The 25,720-nt window shown below is 39.2% G+C and overlaps 1 protein-coding gene across 1 annotated transcript in view; it reads left to right on the top strand.

Annotated features, from left to right (window-relative positions):
- dars1 (aspartyl-tRNA synthetase 1) overlaps nucleotides 1-25,720 on the top strand; it is a 26,400-nt gene continuing 680 nt past the window's right edge. Inside the window, exons 1-17 of the mRNA XM_061054114.1 lie at nucleotides 1-159; nucleotides 1,629-1,728; nucleotides 4,103-4,132; nucleotides 5,728-5,785; nucleotides 8,092-8,184; nucleotides 9,486-9,588; nucleotides 11,174-11,276; nucleotides 13,106-13,186; nucleotides 18,088-18,147; nucleotides 19,681-19,792; nucleotides 20,994-21,128; nucleotides 22,191-22,338; nucleotides 22,601-22,747; nucleotides 23,152-23,194; nucleotides 23,377-23,457; nucleotides 24,038-24,149; nucleotides 25,608-25,679. Coding sequence (XP_060910097.1) covers nucleotides 137-159; nucleotides 1,629-1,728; nucleotides 4,103-4,132; nucleotides 5,728-5,785; nucleotides 8,092-8,184; nucleotides 9,486-9,588; nucleotides 11,174-11,276; nucleotides 13,106-13,186; nucleotides 18,088-18,147; nucleotides 19,681-19,792; nucleotides 20,994-21,128; nucleotides 22,191-22,338; nucleotides 22,601-22,747; nucleotides 23,152-23,194; nucleotides 23,377-23,457; nucleotides 24,038-24,149; nucleotides 25,608-25,679 — 1,501 coding nt within the window. The 5' untranslated portion in view covers nucleotides 1-136. The remainder of the gene's footprint in view (nucleotides 160-1,628; nucleotides 1,729-4,102; nucleotides 4,133-5,727; nucleotides 5,786-8,091; nucleotides 8,185-9,485; nucleotides 9,589-11,173; nucleotides 11,277-13,105; nucleotides 13,187-18,087; nucleotides 18,148-19,680; nucleotides 19,793-20,993; nucleotides 21,129-22,190; nucleotides 22,339-22,600; nucleotides 22,748-23,151; nucleotides 23,195-23,376; nucleotides 23,458-24,037; nucleotides 24,150-25,607; nucleotides 25,680-25,720) is intronic.

The following is a 25,720-nucleotide window of genomic DNA, read 5'->3' as shown; positions in this document are numbered from 1 at the left end:
TTTCCGGTATTGTGCTTCGTCCAAATGGGTCTTTCCGGTGCTTGTCCATGCTGTGAACAGCTGATGTGGTACCTCCCTGTCTGAGTGCGGTGAAACTTTCTCTCTTCTTTTTTTTTTGCAAAGGACATAAGTCGACATGACTAAAGAGACAGTCGATGGGTAAGAAAAGTCATGCATGTCATAGCTCAAGTAAAACCACGTCGCAGGTTTTAAACACGCTTCAAGTGTAGAGTTGATTTGGTCAATAGCTACCAGCTAGCATTACCTTGTCTCTCAGCAGATTGCATCATCTAACAGATTTCTGAACATATATAGTGCCTCTTGTTTTAGCATGGTTTGTTTGTCCACATGTAGAACTGTTCTAGTTCTAGTAATTATATTGGAATATAATACTGTAATATATGTACATCTACATGTCCAATGAAAGGGAGGAACATATGTTTAAACGCTGTTGTAACCTCATGTATTTAATTGGACCTGGTTTTATGGTGTGTCACTAGTTATTGGACACTTAATCAGTCAAGCAGGTCTTCGTCATGCAGAAGTTACTTTCTTCTCTGGCCACGCTTTCTACAGATTAATGTTGGAAATAAACATTAAGAAGTCATTGGCTGTGTCAGATATTTTACATGACCCCCTCCCACCAAAGAAAACAACTTATAAGCTGATACAGTAATAGCAGCTCCTTAGTAAATACAGATTACTGTAAATGTTTAGATGTGGTTAACTTACTTTACTTAACTACTACATAGGATTGCCTGAAAGATACTTACATTTTTCCTTGCTAAACTGCCCTGTCAAGAAGTTCTTTGGAGAGCTATGTCTCATAAAAAAAAAAGGTGTGTGATGTGTTTTGTGTGTGCAACTTTTCTTTCTCTTGCATTGTCCTTTTGTAAAAACACTTTTTGGGCATGTGTTGTCGTAGCATGTTATTTAGTTAAACCAATTGCCGAATGGATTCATCTGTTAATATCTGAATGTGGGGGGAAAAATCAAACGTGTGTGCTTGTGTGCGCCCTGGTTTGTGTTGGCTTTTCTTTCTATATAGTTGGCTTTTTTTCTGAGTAAATACTAACAGTGTCCATATTGCACCTGGTCTACAATCAACGATGCACCTGCTCAGAAACTTTTACAACAATGACCATAAGTCCTATTTACAGTGTGTAACGTTCTGATTCTTTATAATCTTAAATCAATCTTAAACCACCTCTTTTATTGCAGCTTTATCTTTTACAGCCTTTTAGTCTTTGACGTCATATAACGGCATATCAGCTGTAAATACTGGAGGCGGGGGAAGATAGTGCCAATGACATCCAATATATTTTTTTATTCTTACCATATTATAATGGATCAGACCAAGGTGCTGACATTACTGCCTTTAAAAACAAGCTGTACACTAGCTTATCTTACTTCCTGACATATCTGGTTTTCTGCCCTCCTGATGACCAACACTCCACTTCTTTTAAATTACCAACAGGATTAAAGTGTTACCGATTTAAAAGCTGAAAGTGCCAATAGATAACAGTTTATATTCCCAGGCGCTCAAAAATGAACTCATGGGAAGCACAAGAAGTAGAGGCTGGAAGTTGAGCTAAATGTTTGTTTTTTTGTGTCTCTTCCTGTTCCAGAGCGATGGAGGAGCAGCAGGCTCAGTCAAAGAAAGGCCTGAAGAAACAGCAAAAGGAAGTGGAAAAAGCTGCAAAGAAGGCTGAGAAACAGGCCAAGCTGGTCAGTGTTTATTCTGTCCTTTGTTGTTTCATATCCGTCGCCTCCTCTTACAGCTGGTAAAGCTTTGAGAGGCGGTTCTGGTGGGCACTGTGGGTACAAGAGGGTCTGATAGCGACAGGGAGGGCAAAGGTATCTATTAAAGTATACCTGTCATTTTATTTGGATGTCAAACTGACAGAAGCATGGGTATTCATAGTATCTCACATAGCAAATGTGATTTGGTAATGTTAACCTCATACGTTTAATTAAGGCTTTTCAAGAACACTGGCCCCACTATTGTAACCACTGACCCAGGAGCTTAAGTTTTGATTCAGAGAATAACAGTCAATAATTGACTCTTGTAATGATGAAATGGTCTTTAGATTTGGAAGCAATTCATTAGACAGCTTGTGCATCAGTCAGTGAGGGTGCGAGGTAGGTGGTTTGTCAAATTTTGTTTGTCCCAAGGTCATGTCAAGGTCTGTCAGGTGTTTTCCAAGGACAGCGCTTGTTGAAATAGTCATAACCCTAACCCTTACATACACTTCACTGACAGACCTGAGAGTTACACAGAGCAGCACCATGTGTCCACACTTAGGTTTGTTTTCTAATGCTCTCCGAGAGTTTGTCTTTGATGTCTCTCAGTCCCTCTCTCTTCATGGCATTTTTTGGAGTAATACATTTAATTATTATTCAGTGCCCTCACGTCCTTTTCAAGCTAGGGTTATCCATCTCAGAAAAAAAAGTGTCCGACTGCAATTAAAATACAGAAATGGAACCTCCCTATTATGTTAAATATGAATTATTCATAAATCTGTAAAATGACAGCACAGCTTAGGCAAAGAAGTAAACTTCTCTCTCTAGTAAGCCACGGAAGAGTAAGATGCAAAAACGCAAAAATGATCTAGCTTTACCCACTTAGGAAAGAACCTAAACTTAACAGCAAGCCCAGAAGTGTGACTTTCACAATGGTGAAGCCAAATTGCAAAAGCCCCTGAAAATACTGACAAGGTATTTACTTAAAGAAATGAATTGTTACTGAAGTGAGCAAAGGTACAAACAGTAACAAATCAAGGAAGTAATGGATTTTTAATTGTGTTATTGTTTGTTTTTTTGTTTATTATTAGTTGAATACTTCCCAAAGTCTATTTCGGGCCATACTTGTTTGTCTAGTATTGGCTTGTTAGGTTGTTTTTGTTTAAGATGTTTGTGGGGGTTTATAGATTTGGGGGAGTTTAAGGATGGGCAAGAGATGGGACCCAACTGTATTATTAAGTTAAAATCCTTATTTGAAGATGAGCTAGTTGAAACAGGTGTTTATTTTATCTTTGTCAATACACTGTAATCAGAATATATATCAAAACAGGAGAGGTCTAAATCTAGCCAGTTGGAATGTTTGTCGTTTAAATAATCCGAAAAAAGAAGGAACATCTCAAATATTTATCACCAGATTTAAAAAATAAAATAAAAACATTTTACAAGACACTCATCTGAAAAAAAGATTTGCTTACCAGACTAAGATGTAAGTGGATAGGAAACATATTCATTTATTATGTCCTGCCTAAACAAAAGGTATAGTAATTATGATAAAGGCATTCCTTTTATCCACAAAGCCACGGTATCACATAAAGAAGGTCGGTATCTCATTGTTACAGGAGAAATATATATTCAACACCTCTCACCCTGTTAAATGTATATGCACCCAACATAGACAATCCTTTATTTAAAGAAAAAGTAATGTCCCTTAAACCAGATCTGTCCCAAACAAATCTTGTCATTGCAGGGGACTTTAATTGTTTATTTGTAATTGGACCTGTACCTACACAGATCTTCCACTTATAAAAGAAATGAAAACAATTCAAGTGACTTTCTGTACGGTACATGCGTTAATAATATGAAATTGTTAGATGTTTGGAAAACTGAAAACCTGACCAAAGATTAGTCCTTTTACTCAACAACACATAACACCAGTATTGATTATCATCTACCTGAAGTTAACACACCGCTGGATTTGCAAGATCACAGGAGAACTGCATGATCATGTCGGGATTGTGAGAATGACAATATCAAATGATGGTTATAATACAGAACAATATGTTTTGATGCCATCACTCACTGCGTATGATGTTTTAAAGCATTGTGTAGAAGAGCTGTGCATTACAAGACTCTGATGATTAAGAAGAAGAACTAATCTATTAGATTTATTGATTTATTTAATACCCATTTAGCACCAGATGAAAACACAGTGGACAAAGCTGTTGACAATAACCTGTTCTCTTTTATTAGAAATGTTTTTCAACTTTCTTATGTTTGAATGTAATTGAGAGTGCTCTTCTTGTCATACCCTGGCTATTTTCAATAACTTTTAAATACAAATCACCTGTTTGTTTTTCAGGCTGCTGAACAACAAAGTACGGAGGAAGATGTAAGTGGCCCTTTAAACTTCACTGTACTTACCCATCAGTTCTTTGAGTTTCTGTTTTTTTTTAGCCCCTAGAAGAAAGCCGGGACGAAAACAACACAGACGTATCAACATAGAGAGCGCTAGAACCAGGCACTTTTGGATAGACGAGTTTCATCAGCTGAAGAAGTTAAACATATTGAAGTCCATGAATTGATTGTATGTGATGTAATTGGTCAACCAAAAGAGGGTCCAATAATAACTGTCTGGAAGGGAGCATATCGTCACCTACCAAAGTAGGGTCAGACATATGTCCCTCAATCAATTCTCATCTGATGGATGTATAAGGCCCCGTGTCCACCTAGCGTTTTTTTTCTCAGCGCCAGCGTCTTTTTTAAGTTGTTTTCAATGGGCAGAGAGCGTTTGCAGCAGAAAGTGACCGCTTGGATGAAAAGTGCTCTGGTGGAGGCAGCCGCTCCGAGCGCTCAAGTTGAAAATCTTTAAACTTTTAAGAAAGGCGCTGTTAGCCACAGAGTAGAAAAGAACATACTTGTAAGCAGAAAAGAGTATGAAACAACCTCTTTATGTGTACAAGGATCCCCTCGCTTTCTCACTTGTCACATGTTATATACTCATCATCCCGCAGGGAATTTTCCAGAATCTTACCTGTTGCGTTCACAAATCCTGACTCCTTGCAGATAATTTTCTAGGAGGCTGGCAGGAAAAAGTTTGGATAAAATCAGCATGAAAAATTGGTATGTGTTGACACCTGCAGAACAGCCTGAAATTTTGTGAGAATTTACAGGAGTGCACTGCATATGTGGAAGTGGTTTTTGATTCCTTCTACATCAATAATGGCTTGGCAACAGTCTCCATGCAAATGCCAGCGGGCTGAACTTGGTTTCTGTTAATGCTTTTGTCCTTGCAGTATTATGAGGCTTGTTTTCTGAAAAAGGAGTGAATTTTAACTCTGATACCTAACGTTTAAAATTGGTACTGCAGTCCAAATTCAAAACAGTGAAGAGAGCTGTCTGACCCCACCCCCTCCTCCCTAGAGTCTATGTGAACGCTGTTTGCCATGTCATGGACACTAAAGCTTCAGTGTTTAGCCAGCTCTGCATCTGTCTTTAAACCTTTCTCTGTTCTAACCTTCTTGATTTTATTTAATAAAAATGCAGAGTCTTTTTAGGTTGGGTAGAATCAGTTATGTCTGAACAAGTTTGCTTGCCGGCTTCCTTCGCTGCAACACCTGTTGGTTAGCCGTTTCAAATCAGCTGTGTGGGGGTGCCTTAAAACTGCCTACCAACTCTGGTCAAAACAAAAGCAGACCATTCCAGACCAGAATGGAAACTCAAAAGCAGGACATACTGGCTGCTGCATTGTTGTAAGAGAAGCCAGTTATGCCAGTCATGATATAGTTATGGTCATTTTATTATTTAATTCACAAGATATCTTACAAATAGGTTCTTTAGTCACATTATTAAAACTAATGTGGTTGCTTTTGAGAACAGTAGAGAGTCGATGTAAATGCATCAAAAGCAGTGTAATGTTTTATTAATCAAGTGAAGAGAACTGATCTGAATTGAAATGTTTAAATTTGGTGCTTTTTATTTTTTCAGGACTTTGCTAAGGACCGGTATGGAGTATTGGCTATGGTTCAGTCCCAACAAAAACTTGGTTAGTATGGGAACTACTTTTATAACTCATTAGACAACCTGATAGCTAGTAACCTACCCTTTTTATTGGTTAAAAAAATAATTGAGATTGAGTTGACATTGATCTTAATTTATTTTAAGTTTAATTATCCAGTTTCTTGTTGTTTTGGCATTTCTGCTTTATGAGTTATAATGGCAGCTGAAGGAAAGCAGGAGAGCTATAGAGGGGATGTTGTGCAACAAAAGACAACATGGAATTTAAGCTATGCTGCTGCTTTAAGGACAGCCTGGTTACAAAGGCCATAATCACTTCCTGTTCAACTAGCGTGAGTTTCCTATTTGGTGATTTAGGTGTAGATGAAGATAGTTTAAATTAGTTATATTTTTTTAACCTGCCCCTTTCTAAACTCATCACATTAGGCATTTTTAAATGTGTGTGGCTCATCTTGCTCAGTCTTTTAAATATGCTTTCAAACAAGATACCCACATTATATACCCTTCAAAAATGGACTGCTTTTGGTTTGAACAAATGTCTTGTTTAATACATAATTACGGTGGCCGGTAGGGGTCAAACGCTCAGCAACTGATGAAACGACATACATTTAGAAAAACGCGCAGCTTATATAGAAACGCTGCACATTCAAAAGCAAATGCAAACTACCACAACAAATGCAAAGGCTGAAATGAGCTGCAAAGACACAAACACGCTGCAAGTACAAAAACAAAACTTAAGTCAAAACACACACAACCAGAAAACAACAGCAAACACAGAAACGCTGCAAGTTCAGCCTTAAACGGAAGTGCTCCAGGCCTGTAGGGGCGCTGTGGAACTGTTTATTTAGCCTACGGGAGAGAGTAAGAGAGACAGCTAGGATCAGAAAGTTATGTTTAGATAGGGAAGTTGTATCGTTGAAAGACACAGGATAACTTCAATGTTACTGAAACGCAGAGATTAAAGCGAGTCCGACCGGGATTTTGACATCGGGGTCGAGAGGCCGTAAATAAACCGAAATGAACAGTTCCACAGCGCCCCTACAGGCCTGGAGCACTTCCGTTTAAGGCTGAACTTGCAGCGTTTCTGTGTTTGCTGTTGTTTTCTGGTTGTGTGTGTTTTGACTTAAGTTTCGTTTCTGTACTTGCAGCGCGTTTGATGCTTATGCTGTTGTTTTGCCTATTTGCAGTGCGTTTGTGTCTTTGCATTTGTTGTGGTAGTTTGCATTTGCTTTTGAATGTGCAGCGTTTCTATATATGCTGCGCGTTTTTCTAAATGTATGTCATTTCATAAGTTGCTGAGCATTTGACCCCTACCAGCCACCGTACATAATATGTCCCCTTTAATATTATTCCAAGATACCAGTGTTGTATGCAGTCACTCAATGTAACTTCCTTGTTTCCAAACCTTGCTACACTAGCCTCGTTTGTGTTGATAAAGAATGAATATTTCTTTATTTAGTTTTTTGTGTGTATTTGTATATCTGTTCTTAAGTTGTAGTGAATTGAAACTTTTATTTGGTGGAGGTTTCCAAATATGACTGAAGCGACTGCAAACAAGGCTAATGTAGCAAGGGTTGGTTCAAGATGTGGGATTATTTTACTGACCCTTGTGTTAAAGACAATGCAAGTCATTACTCAGTATTTAATTACCTCTCAGATTATTGAGTCCATCTGTACTGATGAACATCATGTAAATGATCTTGATTTATCTTTAGATGATAGCAGCAGTGACAACTGCAGTAACTAATACCATGCTATATCTCCCAAACATCCAAGACAGCAGTCAAACGTATTTATGAGGTCTCTCTTTTTAGTTTTTTTCTGTGAGCTCGAATGGCAGAAAACAAAGGGTGGCTCCTCACCTGCATGCTAAACCCAGCCATTATGACTTGGGGGGTGGGGGCTTGATGGTTTGAGCACTTTCATGTGGGTTGATTTAGAGTTCTCAGCCAAAGGGCGGCTCAGTTTTGTAATGTGTAGCCTCAGTGTCTGCTTTTTCTGCTGGCTGATAATAAGGAGAAAGCATGTCACTGAGTGACACAGGTGAAACTGGAGTCAATTAGTCATATAGCCCAGAGAGGCTAAGGAGTTAAGACAGCTTTTCCGCAGGCCTCTTATTGTGTCTTATTTGTTAGGAATATCTGTAATTTGAGCATTTTTATTATGTGTGCGTCCTCACACGCAAAACCATGCTTACTCACATTTCTTTCTACCTTTGAGAGATTACAGGGGTAGTAGAAGGGGAGTGAGATGTTTGCCCTGAGGCGGGGAAAAAAGTTGCATTTACGTGCTTTGAAGTAATAATACATGTGTGTTTGTGTTTGTCTGAGCAAGACAGGACATTGGTGCGTGTCAAAGACCTTACCCCTGAAAAGGCAGACCAACTAATTTGGATGCGGGCCCGAGTCCACACCAGCAGAGCAAAAGGTGAGAACACCCTTCTTTGTTCACTTTTCAGCACAGTGCCACTTTGATATTTTGAGATTTTTTTTAAATCTCTGCGCTAATACTTGTTGGATTAAGCAAAAAGCTCTAAAACTCCTGCCTCTGTGACAGATTTCTAACTCACTTCCTAAATAAAATTACCCAAAATAAGCCACAAAGTGTGTAAAGTAGCTGTCATGTTCTCTGTGTTGTTCTCCGATGTGCGGGTGCAGACTCGACACCATGCGTCCCTTTTTTTTTCTTCAGCCCATCTGTCTTGTTAACAAAGCACTTTTCATGATCATGTAAAGTTTATATACAAGAGGTTATCATGCTCAGATCTGGTCCTGGGGTAGTGTGAGTGCAGGCCAGTGGGGAATGGGGAGGGGGACAATCATGCTTAAGTACAGTACAGGACAACTGGGCCTAGTGTGAGTGTGCCCTTACACTAAACCACACAATTGTGTAATACTGGTGTCCCAGTGTCTGATTTTACACAGCATAACAGTGTTGCACAGTGACGTATGAGAGGCACAGGTCGACCATTAGGGGCAGCTGTGGCTCAGTTGGGGGTTCTATCCCAAGCTCCTGAAGCAAAATGACTGCTGTGTCCTTGGGCAAGACACTTAACCCCGAAATTGTGTAAAAGCGATTTTAGTCAGAAGACTAGAAAAGCGCTATACATTTATACAAGATTCACCAATTTACCATTACCAAAATGTAAGTTTTACGTATACACACACATGTTGCTGTTCTGTCATGCTGGCTCTGCGGTTTACACAGACTCTATTTTTACACTACGGTCACAGTGATTTCAGGAGCAGCCCTGTCTGTAACAGACTGTAAAAGTGGTAAGTGACAAATGTCACAGGTGACTTCATGTATATCTTCATTCACTCTTTATTGCTGTAACAATGCCTGTGTGGGCAGAAGTTACCCATATTTGTTCTGAGATAAGGGCATCCTTTGGTGGGATTTTGCATTGCTTTAATCTCCACTTGCAACAGACAACAAAGTATCTGGGTGGTCCAACTGTCTGCTGCCTAAAATGTTTGTTTGCTAGTTTGCTTACAGTCCTCCTAGGTGTGTGTGGGGGGTATATGGGTGTGTGTGCGTGCACTCCTGTTAAAAAAAAACATTCAAACATTTCCTGTACATTTTCAGGATGAGTCTGTATCAAATTGAATCATGCATACATTTTTGACTGAAAGAACATATATTCAGAGAGTGGCTGTACTTTTCTTCTGTAAAAGACATTTCAAAGTCTCACACTATATATTGTGGTTTTTTTTTTTTCTTTTTAGGGAAACAATGCTTCCTGGTCCTGCGTCAACAGCAGTTTAATGTGCAGGCACTGGTCGCAGTGGGAGATCGTGCCAGCAAGCAGATGGTCAAGTTTGCAGCAAAGTGAGTTTCAATAATGCTCTTCCTGTTGGAGAGGGCACAAACAATGGTGGGAAAATCCTTGGCCCCTTATCTTCTGCTGATCCATTTTCACACATGCTGACTGGGGTGGGGGCTTGGGGAATCAATCATTTTTTTTACTTAACAACAACTATTAAAGGGAGTGGGATACAGCAGTGTTATATAGTGCAGTTCCTGTTGTGATGGCGGATGCAGAAGCTTGGAACAGAGGAAGATGAAATACTTGAAAGGCAAGCATCATTAGTCGGATTAGCAGCCAAATTGTACATTTCTATTGGTCTATGCATGAACACAACTATCAGTCTATTATTTTTTTTACTCCAGTGCAATTTTGTGAAGTAATTCAAAATGTGGTTTTGTTTCTTCTTAAAAAAGCATGGATCAATTAATGTAAGTTACTTGAACATACAGTGAGTTAAATATCTGTTTTACAGACTATGGCTCTCAATTATTATGTGTTACATTAATGGAGCCTTCTTAGATATTCAATTCAATTCAAAAAACTTTATTTGTCCCCGGGGGGAAATTCAAATTCAATTCATATTGATATAAAAGGAAAAAATAACACCCATAGTAATTGAAATGAGCAAAACCAAACTGTCAGTTACAATGGCGGATATAAGGAACTTGTGCAATGAAGAGATTGCAGCAATATTTAAATCAAGCCTCCTCTTAAGTAACAGTTGTCTTAGACCCTCACAAATAACTGTAAATTGCGTAAATGTAAATTGCGACAGAAGAAAGGATTGTTTATGCTGTGTCATATTCCCAGGGAATTTTACAGCGTTGGAAGATTTGACTGGTTAAAACTCCACGTCTTTATAATTAACTAGACTTCTAAGTCACTCTTACTTTTGCTGCCAGCTGTTATTGTTATTCACGTTACTCCGTTATAGTGCAATGCTTTGTAGATTATGAACAGTGGCATAGGCAGGAAAGGAAAGTGATTTCATATTGTATATTGTTGGATTCTCTAGTTTGCTGTAAGTCACAAGATATTTTGTCTAAGAAAATACCTACAAATGAATCAACAGATATTTTTAGTTTATATGTTGCAGTTTCTCCATGTTTTGCAATGTTGTGGTTCAGCAGTTTTTGCAATACAATATCTTATAATGTAGCAATTAAAGGTTTTGACAGTGTTTGCAACATTGTGTTACAACAGCAAAGTCAAGCTGCAGCATTAACATTTTAACAAAGGGGTTGGGCATTGCTGTTAGGGTCAAATTGTATGTGCTGTCATGCTTGATACCCTATGTAGGCACTATCTGGCTCACACCTAGTTTCTCATACTGTGGTGCGATAAGAGACAAGTTTAGTGAGGCCTTAAATTACAAGTTAATCCTCTCATAATCATGCTGAGGGATTTATGACATTTTTCTCCACTTGCATATTATAATTAAGGGAGGCTTTTCTCACTCATAAAATAATTATGAAATCCAAATGGGCAATGTAATAAAAACACCACAACATTATCTGCTATTTGCCCCCCAAATGGATGAATGTGTTTAGTATATATATATATATATAGTTTTTTTACGTTCACCCTGCTTACTGTCTCCACCAGCATCACAAAGGAGAGCATCGTAGATGTGGAGGCAGCGGTGAGGAGAGTGGAGCAGAAGATTGAGAGCTGTTCCCAGCAGGATGTGGAGCTCCACATTGAGAGGGTGGGCAAACTTTTAACTTTCATGTAGGGGTGTTATGATTCTCAATATTCACACAAGTATTCACTGGAATTACTGGGAAGTTGGAAGTAAACAGACCTTTCAACTCACACCTGTCTGAGGCCTCCCCCTCAATTTATCTCAGATCCCCTTTTCACACGTACAGAAATCTCCTGATAAACTCAGGATATTTATCAGAGGAGTTGTATATGTGAACACAAACAGCCAAATTTTTCGCTCAGACTTCACCTGGAGTTTCTCTTGCCAGACCCCCAGTGTCTGCACGCGACCAGTACGATCTCCGTGCAAGTAACCAAACAGCCGCATGGCGTTTTAGTTAGTGTGTTGTTCTCCTCTCTTTTGTTGATGTTGTCATTACATTGGATTACACGTAGCATTGATATAAAGGCAAATATTGTCATCATAGCGTCGTGTAGCGGACTCTGCTGCTTCGCACGCTACATCCACATTTTTCACGTCACGTCTTACCGGGAGTGGGGGCGTCTTACCTCACGCCCCCCATATAGCATATGTGAACAGCCAGGTCAGGAGAATCTCTGGGGCAGTCCTCCCATAATTATCTAGATATTATATGGAGTGTGTTTGTGAAAACAGCTAGTGACCATTCCAGCCCATTCCAGGAGGTAACTTAGCTCAGACTCTGTAGTGTGAAGCTAACCTGGGGGAGGCTTTATTGAATTAGCTCTGAGTTTCTCTCTGTCTGCTCCTTCGTAGAGAGAGAAAATCAATGCGGTTTCATTTCCTCATTCATTCATTAATTAATTTATTTATTTATTCATTCATTCATTCAGTCAATCAGTCTGTATAATGTGTGTATGAGTGAAATGTCAGCATTTGTCTGAGTATCCTGGTTGTTATCTTTAATCTGTTAGGTTTTAAAAATGTGTGATAAACAACTCTAGTACAAGTTAATTAACTATATTATCAATTAACTAATAACTCTCTGTTTTCTTTATGCTTCCTTAATTATCAGGATACCACTCTGAATGGCAGCAATAATAAATTAGATATTGTCATAAAGATCAATGATGAAAAAAATCACTTGTGTATTGCCCAGCCATAATTTAAGATATTTCCAATACAGTAAGACAGCACAGTCATGGGCAGCAAAATAGCAGAACAGCATATTCTGTTTGGATGGCTCAGATAAGGCCTTTTAAAATGTAGCATTTTCAGATATATTGGACATGCCAATGTTATTCTGGTTATAGGAAACTGTCCTATACTGTGTAACCTGTTTCTGTGGAGGGTTTGTTTTCTATAAATTGTAAAATAAAACTGGAAATTACCATGGTGTTTCCAAAAGTACTAGTGAAGCTATGACATGTCACATTTTTTCACAAGTTATTTTTTGTTGTAGGACGGAAAATATATCAGATCTTTGTTTTTTTGCAAATGTATTGCTCATTTAGACATTGAATCAAGCATTTATACATCATTCAATCAAATGAGTTCACAACTCCTCCCGGGTAATGATCAAACCGTTGATCATTCTGAAACATCAAATGTACCCATATTGAAAGCCTTATGCTTTACTAGTTGACTTAAGGTGATTTGTGAATACACACAACATACTATATATAATTCAAGATGTACAGCAGGACAGTTTTTTATGTTGGTATCTAGCATCTGTATGTCGTTAGAGAAACAGACTAGTCAAGTGAATTACAAATAGAAGATGTTTTAAGATATAAGGCTGTGAGTGTCTCTTCTTTTCCTTGACTCCTGGTACTGTTCATTGTCTGAATAATTAATGGAAACACTGTAGGGTTGTCACTCTGTATTTTAATGTAATTTCTTCCTGCTCTCAGATTTTTGTCATCAGCCAGGCAGAGCCTCGTCTCCCCCTTCAGTTGGAAGATGCAGTCAGGCCTGATGGAGAAGGAGAGGAGGTGAGGATAAATCAAGGGATGGATGGTTGGGCATTAAGGCACGGTTCACCCAAGGCCTTCTCTTCTGTCAAGTCAATTATGTTTACTCAACTCTATCAATGATTCTAATTATTTTTCACATTTCTTACAAAGTGAAATGCACCATAGTTCACACTGAGTATGTTACATTTTAGTGGCATCAAGCAAGATTCACATTCAGACAACTTAATTTATCACTGAAGGGTAATTTAGTTTACAGTTAAATAATATTACCAAATGGACTGATAAGCACAGACAACAGTTACCATGTCAGTGACAACAGATATGTTGTGAGGATCCATGTCATAAAAGAACTGATAGCACCAGATACATAAATGCCTATTTCCTTTCTAATAAATTAGCAAACATTTATAAAATTGTATTTCCACTTTGACATGATGGTATATTGAGTGTAGATTGATGAGGGAAACAAAATATTTAAACTGATTTTACCATAAGGCTGCAACAAAACAAATGTCAAAAAAAAAATAAAGAGGTCTGAATAGTTTCTGAATGCACTGTATATATTAATTGTGCTTTGTTATGTAATTTATTTTAATTTGTGAACAAAGGACTTAATCCGGTCATCTTCTAGTCTCTAATCCAAACACACACACACACACACACACACCTGCTCCTTCCTTCTTTCTCTTTCCTCCTTTCTTTCTTAATCATAATGGCTTGTCCCACCTTACCTTATTTATTTATTGTGTTTTTGACAACATTCAAAGTTCACCCTCAAGCGCATTACTCACATTTTGAAATGTTTCACTCTATATTCCGTTATGACATCAGGAGATCCGTGCTTATGATTCACATCACTACAATCAATGCAGCTGTCTGTCTGTTTGTCTGTCTGTCTGTCTGTCAGTCACTCTGTCTGTCTGTCTGTCAGTCACTCTGTCTGTCTGTCTGTCTGTCTATCTGTCTGTCAGTCACTCTGTCTGTCTGTCTATCTGTCTGTCTGTCAGTCACTCGGTCTGTCTGTCAGTCACTCTGTCTGTCTGTCAGTCACTCTGTCTGTCTGTCACTCTTTCTGTCTGTCTGTCTGTCTGTCACTATGTCTGTCTGTCTGTCTGTCACTCTTTCTGTCTGTCTGTCACTCTGTCTAACCTTTTGTCCCTCTACATTGGGCTGCTTTGTGCAGGATGTGTCTACACAATACAATAAACTCAAACCCCAGTGGGTTCTTTGAGGAAGTCAGATAACTATGACCCTGGAAGTTGTGGTTCCTCCCATGATGAAAAATTAATTATTTTACTTAAAGATATATATTTTCCTGTCTTTTATTACCCTGTTGTCCTACATTGCAGTTGTGGTGCTTCTACAGACACTGTATTATTATTTGCTGTGTAGAACAAAGTGGCCTAAAATCTTTACTGTGTTTTGGTATGATATCACTGGTAGTCTTTCAAGCAGCAAATAGATGATATTTTGTATCAAATGTGTTTGGTTCAGTACTGCACAGTCCATTTGGAGTGCTTTTTTACTTCCTTAAAGTACCAGGCATAATAGTGGACTTTAGGAAAGCATACGTTTAAGATATTACTGTAGATTGTGCTGTGTAGAAAAAGAAGTGTTACTAGAGAGGTTAAATGAGGATCTCGAATGAGCTAGGATGAAGATACAGTATATTGGGGACCAAAACAAAAGTAAAAGGAGAAAAGGGAATCTATTTTATCTTTCTCTCCTCTTCCCTTATAAGAATTGGTAGGGGGTTTTCCTCACCCTGGCTTTGCCTTCCCTGTCCTCTTTCTAACATCCATCTTCCCTCAACAAAATGGTCTACAGCCTGATTCGGCAGGGATGAGCACTAGCCCAAACATTCAAACTGAATGTGAATTCCTGTTCCTTCCCCCTCTCTTCAGACTCTTCTTTCTGCTTTCTTTTTTTCTCTTTGCACATGTAAGTAATGTTTGTGTAATTTTATGATTTGTTAGGTGGCAGATTAGCAGGGCATAATTTGGAGGAAGGGTTTTCTCACGGAGTATTTGTCTTTGAAATAAGGTCACAGTTTAATTGTGTTTTGTATCAAATTCAAGTATTTTTATACAAAATTACTAGGGCAGGGGTGGCCAACCAGTCAGAGAGCCACGTTTTTTACTGTCTTACTGCAAAGAGCCACATCATACACACAGGCACACATGAACATCGCCCTGTCCCTTCCCCTCTCTTTTGCTCTCTGCCTCACTCTCATCCTCCTCCACGTTCCTCTCTATTTCTCTCTCAAACACATAGATTTAAAATAAAAAAAATAACAATAGCCTTGACACTCACACACACACCCTCACATAGAGACACACACACACACCCTCACATAGAGACACACACACACACACACCCTCACACACCCTCACACAGAGACACACACACACCCTCACACAGAGACACACACACACCCTCACACAGAGACACACAGACACAGACACAGACACACACACCCTCACACACAGACACACAGACACACACACACACACACACGCACACCCTCACACAGACACACACACACACACACACACACACCCTCACACAGACACACACACACACACACACACACACCCTCACACAGACACACACACACACACATACACACACCCTCACACAGACACACACACACACACATACACACACACACACACACACACACACACCCTCACACAGACACACACACACACACACCCTCACACAGACACACACACACACACACACACACCCTCACACAGAGACACACACACACACACACACACACACACCCTCACACAGACACATACCTCTGCTCAGCCAGATTTACTGTAAATGTCACACACAAACATGATATTGACAAAAATGGACTTAAAACTAACTAAGACCACAGGCCAGTCACTGTCAACAAGGAACATTGTGTGCACTGTCTCACACACACAAACTCTCGGTTCAATCAAGTCCACAAACAGAAATGTAACAATTTACAATAGCGTCAATAACAAAATGTGTGAAAAGTTGTTTTTTTTAATCTTACTATGCATGTTGCTTCTTAGTGGGACTTCTGGCATTCCTTGCCTTGAACAATCCAAACCAGCAAACCAGTGTTGCATATCTAGCTATTTCCTTTTTCAGGGCGGCACTGGTGGCTTGCCCGCTTGCTTTTAGCAGTGCGGGAAAATGCGCTAATTCTCCCTTTTAAATATGTGTCTTGAACAGCTTCAGTTTGTTGACAAACGCAAACACACTTTGCACCAGGTCAGGCAGCATTTTTAACTTACCCTGCAGATCCAGGTTCAGTCTGTCCAGATGACACAGCATGTCGACCAAAAAGGCCAGATCCATAATCCACTTGGCGTCCGAAAGCTCGGGGTGGTCCTTGTCCTTCTCTTCCATGAACAGTTTCACGGCATCCAAAAGCTCAAAGAAGCGAGAAAGCACCTTGCCTTTAGACAGCCACCTCACAGTGCAGTGCAGCGGCAGGTCACCTGGAAGCCCTTGGTCCAGTTCGGTGATGAGATTCTTGAATTGCCTGTGGTTAAGTGCCTGTGTGCGCATGTAGTTGACGATTTCCATCACAGGCTTCATGACGTGGTCTAAACTCAGTGATTTAGACACGAGTTGCTCCCGGTGAATGATGCAGTGGAAATTCCAAAACTCTGGAAATGTGTTGTCAGCTTTGCACAGCCCCACAAGCCCGTTCACAGATCCGATCATAGATGGCGCTCCATCCGTGGCTATTGCAGTTAGCTTCGGTACTGGCAGATTTGCTTTCACAAATGCAGCCATCATTGTTTCTTTCACATCGATGCCACGGGTTCTGTCTTTTAATATCAAGGATTTCTTCTTTTATCACATAATTTTTTGACACAGATCGTGCAAATATTTCCAACTGAGGCTTGTCTTGTATGTCACAAGACTCATCCAATGCGACACTAAAATACTCGCATGTTTAAAGATCAGAGTGCAACTGCGATTCAATTACGGTGTTAATGTCCGATGGGCATGTGTGGCGGGACAGTTGGACGTCTGATATCATTCGTTTTAGTTTGTCGTTTTCTGGAGACAAGATTTCAACGACGTCACTGAGGCATTTTTTAATGAACTCCCCTTCATTGTATGGCTTTTTAGCTCGTGCAGTGTTCCAAGCCAGTTGATAAGATGCAAGCGTTACGGTCTCTTGAGTGCTTCGTAATTTTCTGGAACAACTGTGTCTGCTTTTCTGGCTGATTTTTCAAACTTGTTAACTTGTGCTTGCGAAGCTCAGTACCTTTTTGGAAATTCCTGGTCGATGTTAGCATGGAGTGAGCTGAAGTGACGCTGAAGATTTGAAGCCTTGAAATGCGCTAATGACGCCTGGCATATAAGGCAGAATGGCTTGCCATTACGTTGAACGAAGAAATATAAACTCTCCCACTCTGTTAAAAACGTCCTGTGTTCATCTTCATATTTTCAGAGCGAACTTGGCTTGTTTCACACAAATTGTTTACTCAACAATAAGGCCCTCCCTCCCTCAAAGCCGATTGGTTCGCAGGCATTTTTGTGATTGCCTCTCAGGCTACATCAAAATTAGACATGCTGTCATGCCCTCATACTGACGGGCACGGGCAATTTTTAACACAAACACATTGGATGGGCCTAACGTTACAAAAAAAAAAAAAGAACACACAAAATTCTATATGAACTGAGGAGCCGCATGAGACCGGGCAAAGAGCCGCATGGCCAGGCCTGTACTAGGGTTAGGGTTCTCGTGTATTTACATTTCCCTTTTTTGAGGTTTGAAAAAACACTTACACTGACATGTTACTAAAAAAACATTCCTGTAGAGAGAACAGAGAAGCAGCTGTGCAGTACGTTTTCACAACATTCATCTCAAAGTTTGAAGATCTTTGCTTATGTTTGTTTATTTATTTTGCCTTCAGGAAGGCAGGGCCACAGTCAACCAGGATACCAAGCTGGACAACAGGGTGATTGATCTCAGGGTAAGTTACTACAAAAGCTAAGGTTTTCACAGTAGAAGCTTGAGTAGTTGTGTGGTGAGGTAAATAAAAGACAACATTTTCAGGTTACAACACAACCAAAAATGGTAAGTATTTGATATTCAATGCAAGTATTGCGACTTTGAAAGTGAAACGATCTATCAGCCCACTCAATCAGAGACATGCCCATTTTACTTCAGTGTTGAAGATATTAATATCTAACCATAAAGTAATGAATTGTGTTCATCTAATATTCCCACATGTACGTAGCTGCTGGCAGGAAGGAACTAAGGGCTCAAATAGCCTTGCTTTTGAAACACGCGTATGCGTAGACAACCTGCTGCGTCGTGAACGCAATTGTTCACATACTTGCCTATGTACAAGCGTGTTATTGGAGGATTCCTTTAAGGAGAGCACTATAAAAATCAGACGGCGTTAAACATTGAAGTAGACATGATCTTTTGCCAGCTATTTTGGCATGCATTTTTGGATGCTATGCAACGACAATGACACATCATGGTAGCTGCGGACTCTGTTAACTTTTCTAATAAACTTTTCGCAATTTTTTGTTGCTGCTCTCTGGTGTTTTTATGTTTTAATTTCCGGTCTCATCACCCTACAACTCTACACTGCTACGAGCATTTATATGCATATTACAACTTGTGGTTGCGTAGCGTTAATTTCTGAGGACGTGCACAACCAACGCTCCAAACCACCGCAGGATACGCAAAGGATGATGTCATGCGTTTGCGTACGCGTAGTTAAAGCAAGTATACTCGGGGCTTAACATCACAACACAGGGTGACATAGCTCATAAGCCCAACAACAACACCTGTTTCTGTACGACTGTCTGTTTGGCGTATAGAGCTTCTATGAAATGCCAAATTTCAAAATGTGCATTACAATTCTTTAGAACTTCAGGGCTTTCTTTTATGAACAGTGTGTAGAAAATGTTCTAGATTCAGTCCATTGACTACAATTTAGGATGTGCATAAGTATAAAGAAATGTATATTTATCAAACATGCGCACGCCGCTCATATTCTTAAACAACATGCATTCGAGGACATTTGCATCCAGAAACGTCTCCATTTAATAATTTATGATGACACAAAACATTCCTTTAAAAATCACTTCAATATTATTTATTACCTCACTGGAACAATGATAAAAAGACCAAAAGAAGAGAACCGAACAGCAACCTAACTAGAGGTTGGATAGCTAAAAACAAATAGTTTCATAAAGTTAGTAACTCCTGCACTAAGTGAACCAGTCTATTATTTGTTAGACCTCTTTATCTGTTGAGGATATTGGGGAATGGTTCTTTCAGAAATTCTTTCTTAGTTGTAGTTTCAGCCTTCACATTATTTAAGATGGTTATTTTGTTTTTGATTGCATTCTTTGTCTGCAAGCCAATAACTGTTTTAACATTTATGTTGATAAGAATGAAAAGAAAATGGTAATCTTGTTTTCACTCATCGGTCTGATGCCTATCAATGTTTGGCTGATTGTTTTCTTTTGGGCATATCTTCCACAAGACTACCACCAGCCAGGCTATCTTTCGTCTGCAGTCTGGAGTGTGCCGGCTCTTCAGAGAGACCCTCACACAAAAGGGCTTTGTGGAGATCCAGACCCCTAAAATCATATCAGGTACTAACACACTCTGTCACGTTGATCATGCCCAAGACAACACTAATACTGTCATGCATTGGATCAGTTATGAAGATTTATTAAATGGAGAAACACTTCTTTCCATATCAACACCCACAGGTGCCCTGTGAGTCATGGTGTGACAGTTGTAAGGGTGACTTCCTGTCTCGGTTTTCTTGATATACGTCATTCAAACAGGAACAAAACTAGATGTTCAGTTAAATGGAAAAAAAAACGGTTTCAGTGAGTTATAAAAAAAACAGTTTTTCACAACTGTGAAGCCAACAACAGACATACAGGCTAAGACTGTTTTTGTTTTTAAGCATCATAGATTAAATCAAGTAATCTGGGAATTATATTGCAGCCACTTTAACATCACTCTGTTCCCACACATATTGACTTTGTAATTGACAAGGAGACACTGCAAGATTGCAAATAAAATAGACATTTTTTCATCAACAGTAAGTTTTTTTGTTTGTTTTTTGTTTCCCATTCCCTGGTATGTTTTTCTCAACATTAGTTGGGATAAATACTTTTTCCTCAACCTTTTGATAACGTTCCACTTTCAGCTAAATAGAATAAATAATGTAAAGCTGCCCCCCAAAATAAATCAATAAATAAAATAGTTTATTTGTATGTGTGTTGTAAGCTGTACATTAAACTGTAGAACATGATCTGATCTTAAGAATTCAAAGCAAAGCCATTTATATTCCAAATGCATGATCCTTGTTTTTCTTACAATATGTAAGTGTCACCCCAATGTTACCCATTAACTTCCTCTTTTTCAAAAACCCCAATAACATTGACATAGCCTAGCAGTTCTAGATTCATAAATGCCGCGCCTTTTATTTTGGCGGCATTGTATATCAACACTGTGGGTTTTTTGCAAAAACCGCATCTTCCTGCCAACACCCATAGTGCAGACAGTGAACAGTTTGTACTTGTCCTCCACCCTTCTCTTGATGTTGTGAGAATACATGTAATGCCATTTGGCTGTTTAAAATAGGGAACCACAGATGTGTTGTGTAACTCTTGGTTATCTTATGTAATGTATTAGGTCTCTTTAAAAAACAAAATTCAACAGGCAACTGTTTGCTGTTTTTTAATAGATGACTGTCAAAATTAGATAATGGTCATTTTGTTCTATGTTGCAGTAAAGTACCTCATTTTATTTCTTAAAGTAGTCTTTGTGCTCTTCCAGCTGCCAGTGAGGGTGGAGCAAATGTCTTCACAGTGTCTTACTTTAAAACCAGCGCCTACCTGGCCCAGTCTCCCCAGCTGTACAAGCAAATGTGCATTTGTGCTGACTTTGATAAGGTCTTCTGTGTTGGCCCAGGTAAGTCTGCATTCCACCTGTCCCCTCACACATTTTTGTTTACAGACAGAAAACAGTGAAAAGAGCAGCACAGTGGCAGAATAGGCACGCAGGAACCTCGTCGAGAAGACAGTAGGGCACCCTCATGGAGCCGGACCTGGTGGGGGGGGGGAGCTCGATGGTGAGCGTCTGGTGGTCAGGTTTTCTTCCATGGGGCCCAGTTAGGTTGAACCCCAAGAAACAGCATAAAGCCTCCACCCTGTGGGCCCACCACCTGTAGGAGTGGGCATGTGGGGTTGGGTACAGCAGTATAGACTGGTTCTTGTCACAGAACGTCACCTCTGGCAAGAAAGAAGCCTGAGCAGGTACGGGAGGTAGAGCGGATGCAAAAAGAATAGGGCTGGCGATTGGCTAGGACCTCACGATACAATTAGTATCACTATACATGGGTCACTATATATTATGTACTGCAATACTCTACATATTTTACTGGAAAATTCAATGGAGCCAGCGATACAACTTATGAAATATTGTTAATGGTAACAAAAGGCATAATGAGTGGATATTGAGTATTAAACTATTTAAAAATATTCCTTTTCAACTTTCACCCATAATCCAGTAGAAATGTGTGGTGGTGTCCATATCTGCACAGACCTCATGCCTCTGTATTTTTCTGGTCTTCTCATCATGCTTGTTAGGGATATAACTGTGTGTCAGTCATAAAGCAGTGGTGCAGAGCTCACAGCAAACATTCCACAGGTCAGGACTAACTAAATCTCTAGTGATTATGTGGCATCATGGGGACACCTGTCTGTGACAGACACAAATGTAAGTTTTGTAGCTAAACTTTGGTATTTTCCGACCTGTGATATGAACAATTTCTGTGTCTAGTAGTGGGAGAGCTTCTGGTCTTCTTTTTTTTTTGTATTTTACATGTTCAAAATACATTGTGTTAGTTGTGTTACGTTATGCATTCAGTGATATTTGCATAAAACTCTATAGGTTATGAACATTGACTCAGCAATCCTGCTTGTAAAGATACAGATGTATAGAAACAATCATAACAAATCTATATGGTTCCAGTTTTTAGGGCTGAGGATTCTAACACCCACCGTCACTTGACTGAGTTTGTTGGTCTGGATATTGAAATGGCTTTCAACTATCATTACCACGAAGTGATTGAGTCTATAACTGACACCATGGTGCAGATCTTCAAGGGCCTGAGAGACAAGTAAGATTTTGATTTTTACAGTAAATCTCATTGATAGGTTGGCATCTTTGTAGTGACTGAAATATTTTCATGGTATATATTTGGCTCAGATTGTTTGATGTAAAGTTAATGATTGTGCCAGTTATTTACAGAAAGATGTAAATAGATAGAGCTACAGAAAAAAATATAACCATACATGTGTTTTTTGAGATAGATAGAATATGCGTGGAAATACTAAAAAAAATATTTGTGTCTCTGCATGCTCATTGCACATGTCCATCAGCTTTCAGACAGAAATCCAGACTGTGAACAAGCAATTTCCAAGCGAGTCTTTCAAATTCCTGGAGCCCACTCTAAGGTTGGAGTACACTGAAGCCTTGGCCATGCTTCATGAGGCAGGGGTCGAGATGGGTGACGAGGAGGACCTCAGGTTTGAGAACATCACAAACGTGTTGCACAACACCCTCACATTGTCTGATCGTTAAAAAAAAATAATTACATAACCTATTACTTACTAACTCTGATGACCCTTGCTTCTCCTATTACCTATATACAGCACATTTTGGAAATGATTTGGAAGTGTACAAGAAAATGAAGTGTTCTTTTTGTTATTGATACAGATTGTCTCCCATGGTAACCACCAGTTAATTGCACAAGTTTACCACAGTGTGGAATACAATGCATAACTTTCTCTGTTCAGTACTGAGATACACATCATCAGAAAAGAAAGCCAAGAATATGTATTTCATATTTACTTGCAGGCAAGTTACAGTTCAGGTACACATTAGAATACAGTTCTGTTTTATTTCATGGCTTTCTGTTTTTTTTCTGTAGTACACCCAATGAAAAACTGCTTGGCCGTCTTGTCAAGGAAAAGGTATGTTAAACATGTATTAATGATGATTTAATGTCTCATGTATAAAATGTGCTTGATTGCACACTGACTGCAACGTGTGTCATTTTGGGTTTTACTAATTTTGGGTAATGGTGTGTCCAGAAAGTCGCTTTATCAAACAACTATTGATTATTTGTATCAACTTTTTCAACTCTTTTTGTTAGTATGACACTGACTTCTATGTGCTGGATAAGTACCCACTGGCTGTAAGACCCTTCTACACTATGCCTGATCCAAACAATCCTGTAAGTCTTTTATTTACTTATACAAACAAACAATGAACATGTTAAAATTATTATTTTTTTATTGTGTGAGCCTGACGATAACTGAGCATGTAAGTCCAACTGAGAGCGCACTAAGATTCATTTCTCAAAGTCGGACTTACACACCTAGATAATGGGGTTCTGGGGTCTATTCACTCAGTCAACCCCAAACTGGCCTAGGTGTTCTGAGCATGCTCCTCAGTAGCGTTGTCATGATAAGAGAATTCTAAACTAAGATACGATACCAGTAAAAATCTAACGATATTTATATTGCTTTATTACCTTGGCAACAAGAATAGAAGTCATAGGCACCCAATACTGGATCATTTCTTGTTTTAATGATCATACGTGCAGGCAAACCCTTGCACATTGTCTAAATTGCACAAATATGTTGTCAACATAAGACACAATGTAGAAAACATTTGAGAAGCCTAGCCTCCTCTCTAGCTTCACCCACTTTTTTAAAGATGTTTTCTAGAACCTCTTTTCTGCATCTGTGTATGTGAACAGCGGAGGTCCTGTGTCCATAAGTTTAATTCATTTCTTTTTTGATTCTGTTCAGAAATACTCCAACTCGTACGACATGTTCATGAGGGGTGAGGAGATCCTGTCTGGAGCTCAAAGAGTTCATGACGCTCAGCTACTGACTGAAAGGGCAATCCATCATCAGATTGGTAAGAGGTTGTTTTGTTAGCATGCATAAGCCCTCTAGACCCCATAGCTCCCTGGAGGGCATGTTCTTTATTCAACCATAGCGTCCAGGAGTCCCTTATTTATAAATACTTCCCAGTAAGGGTGGGAAATAAATAGATTTTAGAGATAAATGGTATTTGTCAAAAATTGGGATTTTCAAAACTGATCATTTAGATTTTCTCTTAAACTTAATCCGCTGCTCCCCTTGAGCTCTACTGTAGTTCACGTCCTTCTTCCTGGTTTACTTCTTACAGACTGGCTGGGTGGAAGCACATATGTGCCACCCAGCCATAAGTATTTTGCTGAAGTTGCTCTGCCTCATCGGTACTTTTGCTTTACCTTGAAACTAGAGATGCACTGATCCGATCCTGCTTTCAGATATCGTGATAAGATATTTTCGTGCTTGTGAAGTGAAACTAAAACTCTCTCAAATCCTCTCCTTATGTGCTTCTCTTCTCCTCCTCAGCAGTAGAAAGATCAGGGCTATCTACTGAATAGTGGACGGATAAAAACATATTGTTTATCCAAAAAGTAGCTATTTTCCACATTGTTAGTTGACCAAACTATTGTTTTGGTCTAACAATGTGCTCCCCTTCTGCTCTGCGCCCTTATCTGCGGCGAGTGCAGCGCACACTGCGTCCTATCTGAAAGGCCCTTGTTACTTTTTTTTGCTAGAGATTACATCACATTGTTTATTACGTAGTAGTACAAGGAAGAGGTAGCAGGGACAAATGATCGGGTCACAGCAGCTTTCACATTTTTCTGTCAGTATTTTTTTCTCATAAAACTGAAGACTAGGGTTTCATTGATTTGTGTTTCTCAATATTATTGTGTAGGTTGGTGTTTGTGACATCACATTATTTTAAGTACAGGCGCTATCCAGTCCACCGATCTGTTTTGCTTTCTCTGAACTCAGGAAGCATACACAGAGAAATATGTTGGACCACATATTCTATAATAATTTAAATAGAAGTATCACTTTGGTGTCATTGCATATATTTATTTGAAATTTTTGCTTTTATGGAAATTTCGCTTTAGCTCAGCTTAGGGTCATTTGTTGTTTTTCTGGCCTTTTTTTAATTTTTTTTATCCAAACCCTTTTTTCTTAAACTATCATCTTAAAATACAGCACATTGTCTGAAATAAGTTGTTTTTTTTCAAATGTAAAACAATGTTCCTTGCTGATTTCTTTTGTTTGTTGACATAGAGCTGTTCATATGAGTGTGTAGAAAAATGATCATGTACTGTACATGAGCATTTTCCTACACACTCATATGAACAGCTCTATCTCAAGTGGGGGTTCACTGTGAAATGCAGCAACATTCTACAGTTATACTGGGAACGTGCATATTAAGTGATCTCTAGATGTGATTTTTGTCTCCCTCTAATGGTGACCAGTTTCAGTTACAACAGAAAATTTCATTTTCCTTAACTTACAGATCTGGAGAAGATAAAGGCATACATTGACTCCTTCCGCTATGGAGCTCCACCACATGGAGGTGGGGGCATTGGTAAGGAAACGCTGTCTTCTTTTTTTTGGGAGGGGCTCTGT

Source organism: Labrus mixtus, chromosome 13, assembly GCF_963584025.1.
Source record: "Labrus mixtus chromosome 13, fLabMix1.1, whole genome shotgun sequence".
Classification (NCBI taxonomy): domain Eukaryota; kingdom Metazoa; phylum Chordata; class Actinopteri; order Labriformes; family Labridae; genus Labrus; species Labrus mixtus.
This window is presented reverse-complemented; position numbering and strand designations above follow the sequence as displayed.